This window comes from Mus musculus, chromosome 11, assembly GCF_000001635.26.
Source record: "Mus musculus strain C57BL/6J chromosome 11, GRCm38.p6 C57BL/6J".
Lineage (NCBI taxonomy): Eukaryota > Metazoa > Chordata > Mammalia > Rodentia > Muridae > Mus > Mus musculus.
In genome coordinates, this window is record NC_000077.6 from 46,140,848 (window position 1) to 46,148,154 (window position 7,307).

The following is a 7,307-nucleotide window of genomic DNA, read 5'->3' on the forward strand; positions in this document are numbered from 1 at the left end:
CTCTCACCTAGTAAGGCTGATCTTAGTGCCCTGTGCTTCTCCCATCGTATTCAGCCCCACAAAGTGTATCTACTAGTTAGCTTCCACTCACCAAGGGTCTTACTGAAGGGTGCACCACGATGCCTCGCTTGCCTGAGGGAGTCTCTGGGAGGTGATGGGTCTGGACTGTCCCCTTCTGTGTAGCTGGTACTCACAACTTGGAGCTGTGACAGAGTGGCCTGTTCGCTTAGCGTGTGTACTCTGGTATAGGTTCCCCAGTGAAGACATGGACATCTCTTGGGCAGTGGCCTCTAAAACTGATTGTGTCTGCTTTGTCTTGGTATGGCCCAAAGGCTTTCCCAGGGCCGAGTTTCTCTGCTCACAACCACCCCATGGTCAGCTTCAGACCCTAGGGCGTGAGGACAGTGAGGGTATTGGGTTGGGTTCTGTGCTGTGAAGCAGCCCCTTCGCAAGTGCCTGTGTGTGGGGCCAGGATGAGACATACAAATCCACGCAGAGGGGGAGGGATCGACTGCATCTGATATGTTCCGGTACAAGCTCAGCATACCCAGATCACTCCCGCTTAACCACTTTAAACCCTGTTCCATGACATTGAGCCATGCATGCCCCGAAATGGGCCAGCTCTTACTATCTTTGTAAACGATGACCTTAAACTGCGCATGCTCAGGGAAGGTACATCTAACAAATGTGAATGTACTCACTGGATAGAGTTGGCCTTGCTGCCTTTGGAGGGGCGTGGTTTAGCAGATCCTCATCATGTTCTCCTGAACATGCAGGGTATAAACTCACACATGTACATAATTAAAAATAATACGATTAGCCAAGTGTGGTGGTACATGCTGTTGATCCCAGCACTTGGGAGGCCAACACAGATGGATTGCTGTAAATTCAAGGCCAACCTGATCTACATGAAGAGTTACAAGATAGCCAAGGCTATGTAGAAAAACCCTGACTCAAAACAGCAGCAATAATTCTTTATACTAAAATATTTAAGTAGTACAGAAGTGTGTGTCTGTTCTGAGAAGTTTGATTAGCTCTTTGTTTATGTTCCTAGTGTTGAGTTACCTTCTTCCTGAGTCTTAGTGCTCCCCAAAGCCTGCAATGTCTCCATGAATCAGACAGAAAAGGTGCCCCACCCCGGCTGGAAATAAAAGCCTGGTAAATTATTTATGTTAATAGGGATAAAAGATATGATGAGAAATAAACTAATTAAAAATTAGGCTTAGGGGAGCCACATGTACATACATACACACACATGTGCATGCACATGGACACACCACACACATACATACACATTCTCTCTCTCTCTCTCTCTCTTTCACACACACACACGCACACACACGCACACACACACACACACACACACACACACACCACTCATTCCGTCTTCCTGGTTCATGTCCACCCACGTCTGTTCATCGCCATTGGCTATAGGCAGGGATGTGGTGGTCTGCTTTGCATACACGCTCCTCTGTCGGGGCCATGTCAGCTTGTCTCGCAGCTGACTGTCCTCATTAGCCCAGATGCCCTACTTTACTCTTTACACACACTGTAGCCCACATCACTGGGTAAGTTATACTTTTCTCCCACCGTGGCTATTTTGGAAGTTTCTGAGTTCTCTGGTATTATAAATCATGTGTACATAGGGACATCCTTGCAAACCAGCCTTCTGCAGCTCTCTAACATGGTCAAACAGAAGTGGGATTTTTCACACCAGGAAAAGACATTTTCTTCTTCTTTTTTTTTTTTTTTTTTTTTTTGGTTAAATTTTGGGACAGGGTTTTGAATTCACAGACCCACCTGCTTCTACCTCCTGAGGGCTGGAATTAAAAGTGTGCCTTATCATGCCATGCCCATAGCTCTAATTTTAATAGACAGCCAACTTGTTTTCCAAAAAGGTCTTATTTTTTTCTTAGCATGTGACTACATTATAAAGTAGACCCCCGCATAGGAGAGTCCTTTAGAAATGGAACAATCCGGTACGTAAGTTATTTTGGCTGTGACCCAGAAGATACTAGGCATACTTTCTTTTGAAGGGAGACCCTCAAGTCAGACTTCTTGCTTCCTCCAGGACTTCTCCAGGCCTCGACCACCTCAGAAGGCACTCCCAGCCAATCCGGTGCCAGGCCAAAGGACCGGTCCCAGGTCAGGAGGCACCTCCCTGCTTCAGCCCCCTACTTCTGGTCCTCAGCCCCCCAGGCCTCCAGCAGTGCCTGTTCCAAAGGTGAGTCCACAGAAGGACCCAGAAGGACCAGAGAGGAAGTGTGTGGCTGAGAAGGCAGTCCCGTGCCCCACGCTAGGTTCTAGAACAGAAGCAGAAATGAACACGTAGCCTCGCTTGGAGGTCTATTTGGCTGTACCTTACATGAGCAAAGGGAGGTTTGAATTTCCTTGAGAATGAAAGCGTCACACAGAAGCCTAAGCTCTGGTGGCTTTGATGGCACCTGAACAGATAGGCCACCTTGAGTAAATCCTTATCTCTTGATAAGAAGGCTTAAGATTGGCCGGCAAGGTGGTTCAAGGTAATTTTTAAAAAGGCCAGAGAAGCAGCAGGGACCAGCTCCATGACATTGCTCTGAAGGCCATTAGTTTATACAAGCCTGTCAACATATGTCCCTTTCCTTAACGCTTCTCTCTGCCTGCCATGTCCTCGGCTTAGTCTGGGGAGTTGGGTCAGAAGGGGTGAGGCAAGAAAGCTGGTTGCCAGCCCGTATCCCCTGAAGCACTAGGGAACTAGATGTACTGAAACTTGATGGAAGAGGGGAGGGGCTAAGTTTCCAGCTTTGGGGGTGGCCACACAATTGCTCTCACTACAAGGGCCAATGGCCCTGGAATGCAGCCGCGGGGACAGACTTCTGAGCAAGAGGACACTTGCCCACAGTCCCACTGACCAGCACTGAGGTCACATCGTTTTTTGTTTTTGTTTTTTTTTTTTCCTTTCCAGCTACCCGAGTACCGATCACAGAGGGTTGGAGCAATAATTAGCTCCAAGATCTAGAAGTGTCGAGAAGTTTCTTGTTCCGATGGAAGACTCCGGATGCCATGGAAGGTCCAGAAGAAAGACGCCTTCTCACCCATCCTGAAGCTTTGGCAGCCTTCTGGAACGTCCCTCATCCCCAGAATCTCCCTTCTTACCCGAGTGCCTCCTGCTTCCTCCGAGGCCCAGGGGGACTCATATCCAATGGCTCCTAAGTGTTTGTCCTGTGCAATATACAGCCCAGGGAGGGAAGGGAAGCACGGCGAGGAGGGTGGGAAAGGTTCTCCCTCAGCCCACTAGCCAAGAGCTACCAGCGATGCTCAGGGAAGGCTTGAGCTGGGGTCCTCCTCTGCGGAGCTTGGAGAAGGTACCCATCCTGGTCCTATGCTGGCAGGAACACACGCGAGTGTCACTGATTGGCCTCCTTCTGGGATCCCAGGCTGCTGAGGAAGCTACTGCTACATCCCTACCCCAAGGGGCTTGGTCAAGGTGCCTGTTCCTGGCTCTCTGGCTGCATGTGATAAGCCATGCTCCCCTCCCCTGCCTTTCTTCACATTCCCACTCCCATATTTACACGGGTCACTCTGACTCAGACAGGTACTATTTGTAAGTAGCATAGACAGCAGGGGGGTGGGGTGGTCAACCTGTGTCCCCTCTGAGCCGTTATGCCAAAGGTCACTAAGGACATTTAGAATCCCCATCCATCCATCCATCCATCCATCCATCCATCCATTCATCCATCCCCAGTGTTCCATGTGTCACCTTCTCCTTTTCCAGCATCCCTATCCTATGGTGCTTTGGTGGTGAACTATGGCAGTCCTGACTTGCTGATGACCATATGCTGGTGACCTACAAATCGGGATCCTGCCATATGGGGTCGCCACTGGACTTTCTGCACTGGATCTCAAGAGCGTTGAGCCGAGTGGGCGTGTATGTGTGTGTGTGTGTGTGTGTGTGTGTGTGTGTGTGTGTGTGTGTGTGTGTGAAAGAGACAGAGGCAATGAGAGAGACAGACATGCAGGCAGGCCGACAGCTCTGCATGTACTTGTGTTTTACGGCCTCAAGCAGAATAAGGGACCTCCTCCTTATTTCTGACTCATATCTAAGTAAGGTTCCCCAGGACAGCCACAGTTGTACTGAGGGGGGCTGACATGTTTGGCATCCTGGCTATAGTATTGTATACACAGGGCCACCAGCCCCGCCCTAGTGGTCAGCTCTGAGGGGGGACTGGTGACTCTGAACAGATCGATGTCAACAGCCATGGTGAACCAGATCTGGGCAGGGTTCCCCAAACTCTATTCAACCAGAGTTTTATCACGCACCTCATCGGGTCTCTCCTGGTTGCTGCCCCGAGGTGATCGTCATGGAAAATGCTGAGAAGGTGGGAATGGGATGGGGTGGACCTTCTCTTGCTTGGTGCTCCGCTATTTGGAACAGTTCTTACACATTTGCTGGGCCTGGCCTCTGAGAGGCCATCTTCCACCCCCAGAAAGGTGCTAATGGCACTGCAGAGGGCTCTCTAGGGGCCTCCCCGCCCCAACAGCAAGCAGTTGTTAGCTCTTGGAACCCTCCAGAGGAAGAGGCAAGCGTTTGACTTCCCCTTTACCACCTGAGGCCTCCTTATATCTCTTCCCAGAGTAAGCTTTGGGATTGTAGACATGTGGGAGCTATGACAGACGTGGCCTGGGGTAGAAAGATCTCAGGAAAGCACCTTTCTCCTTTTCAGGGTGACCGTGCTCTTCACACTCTCTGAGGCCTCAGTCCATGTCCTATATCAGTTTCTCTTTTGTGTGCTTTACCAAGTGGCCGGTGACTACAGGCCACCCCGATTCTCACCACAAAGTTAGAAACCCTCCACTTTCTGTCCCTTGAACCATATCAGAAAAAGACCCATTTCCTTGCTCTTTGGTAATCACTTCTGTTTTTTTCTTTTTCATTACTTTGCTACCACCTCCATCCCATGACATTATACTGTGAAGTGTAAGAGGACGGGGTTTTTTTAAACTTGGTAGAAATGTCGGCAGCTGCTCTACACACAACTTCACTCAAGGCTTTGTTTCCAGAGGCCAGCTAGGCTGTCACAGGCAGGAATCCCTTCCCATCTGCTTTGTGAAGGGTCCCATACAGGTGTATCTAGACTTCAAGGACAGGGTTTGTCTCACAGGATTGTCACTTAGGAGATGAAAGAATATTACCACATGAGGAGGAGGGGCAGTTGCAACAGAACACTTTGGTCTTCCTACACCAAGTCTGTGAGGGCATCCAAGACTGAATGAAAGCGCTTTTCTTATGCATACAATGTGAGCAAGAACAAGAACTGTTTAAGGCACCTCTGTTCCCAGCCACTGAAGAGAGACGTCAGAAGATGTTAGAATAGGTCAAAGCCAAGGCTCTGGTGGGCTGAGGGAAGGTTTGTAGCTGCGTTTAGTGGTATACATCTTTAGTCCCAGCATAGGCAGGTGAATCTCGAGTTTGAAGCTAGCCTGGTCTAAAAAGGAAGTTCCAAGACTGCCAGGGCCACACAGAGGAAAAAAAAAACCCTCTAGAAAAACAAAAATGAAGACAGGATCTCATGTATCGTAGATTGGCCTTTAAGTCACTTTACCAAGGATGATCTTTGAACTCCTGAGTACAGACTGCGGGTGTGTGCTACCATGCTTTATGTGGCCCTGGGTTCAAACACAGCCCTTCATATGTATATAGCCAAACACTCTACAACTGAGCTACATCCTCCAGCCTAGGCTGTAAATGTTTTTTGGAGCTAGATTAGCTGCCTGCCAACCTTAGAACTGCAAAGCCATTCCTGACCTGTAAACCTCAGCTCTCCATCTCTATAAGAGGTATAGCCTGGGCTAATACCGTCCAAGTTACAACTCCTTGCTTGCTTTCTGTTCCTTCTAGCCTTGGTGACTTCCACCAGGAAGAGAATACCCCCTCTCTACCCCTGCTCCAAGACACTGTAGATGCTAGTGTCGGAGTGTTCTCTGTAACGCGACAGTTCCTTCTGTTGCAATAGCCCCCCTGCAACACTGCAATAATCCTTCAGTGTCTCCCCTGGGCTCAATTCACTTCCTTATTTGACAAAGTGGAGGTGAGACTTGTATTCTTAAAATTGGAGGCTAGTTATTTTGTCAAATGCATGTAATGAACAGACCCGAAGGAATCCTCCACACACAAGCCAGGGAACACCAACTGGAAAGGTACCCCGTCCCAGGGAAGCCTGCTAGGGAGAGGTTCTGTAGAATCCGAGCCTAGCACCCCAAAGTCATGCACCCAGTATCCTCTTGTATGACTGTATATGTCTATGTCTGGGATCCAGGGCAAATGTGAATTTTCTTTTGATTTGGGAGATTGTTCACAGGAAGTAGTCCTCCCCTCTCATGTCCTCCTATTGATTGTTTACAATATTTGTACATCTATGCAAAATACTTGAATGGGCCATGGTGCCTTGTTTTTTGTTGTTGTTGTTATTTTTTTCTCCTTGTTTGTATTTAATTAAAACAAATTGTCATGAGGAAATGTTCTCTGTTTGGATGGCTCTTTTGTGTGTGAACTGTTTCGGTAATCCCACTGCCAGGACCACTTAAGACATGTGATGTGAACGTCTCAGAGGACTCATACAGACCAACAGCCTTCCAGTCGGCCATGACCTGTGCCACAGTGATGCCCCGGGGTTTCCCATGGCCAGTAGTCAGGGCTGCCTGCTTTGTACCTGTGCTCAAGATAGTCTGGTTTCATTAAATCTTGGATTACCAAAGGCTTTCATAATCTTTTAGATTCTAGAACATTCTTCTACACTATTAACTTTAGAAGACAGCTGAGATACTCTGTGACCAACTCTCTTCACTAGGGGGTGTGCTTTAATGAAGAGGAGAGACTTAGTGTGGGTCCCGGGCTGAGTGGGTAGGTGCAGGGAGGCCAGCTTGTGTGCACTTAAGATTTCCCAGGTCTGTGTGGAGACTGCTGGTCTCTCACCAACTTTTACCCATTTCCTCCCAGCCTCTGTTTTGAGGTTTTCTAAGATTATTAATAACCACAGGAGTTTTACTGTGTAGGTCTGAATGAAAATGGCCCCCATAGAATCATAAGGAGAGGCATTAATGGAGGTGTGGCCTTGTTGGAGTGGATGTGGCCTTGTTAGAGCAAGTGTGTCACTGGGGGCGGGCTTTAAGGTTTCAGAAGCTCAAGCCAGACTCAGTGTCTCTTCCTGATGCTTGGGGGTCCAGATGTAGAACCCTGAGATACCTCTCTAGCACCAGGCCTGCCTGTGTGCTGCCATGCTTCCCTCCATGACGATAATAGAGTAGACCTCTGAACTGTAAGCCAGCTC

General features: G+C 48.7%; 1 protein-coding gene across 5 annotated transcripts in view; it reads left to right on the forward strand.

The window, feature by feature from the left end:
- Nucleotides 1-6,500, forward strand: part of Adam19 (a disintegrin and metallopeptidase domain 19 (meltrin beta)) — a 92,846-nt gene extending 86,346 nt beyond the window's left edge. For 4 of the 5 annotated variants that reach the window (NM_001291890.1, NM_001291891.1, NM_009616.4 and 1 more), the window contains 2 exons: nucleotides 2,072-2,224; nucleotides 2,945-6,500. In NM_001291890.1, coding sequence (NP_001278819.1) covers nucleotides 2,072-2,224; nucleotides 2,945-2,998 — 207 coding nt within the window. In that variant the 3' untranslated portion in view covers nucleotides 2,999-6,500. The remainder of the gene's footprint in view (nucleotides 1-2,071; nucleotides 2,225-2,944) is intronic. The other variant, XM_030245480.1, reaches the window with a different exon arrangement.
- The last annotated feature ends 807 nt before the right edge of the window (nucleotides 6,501-7,307 follow it).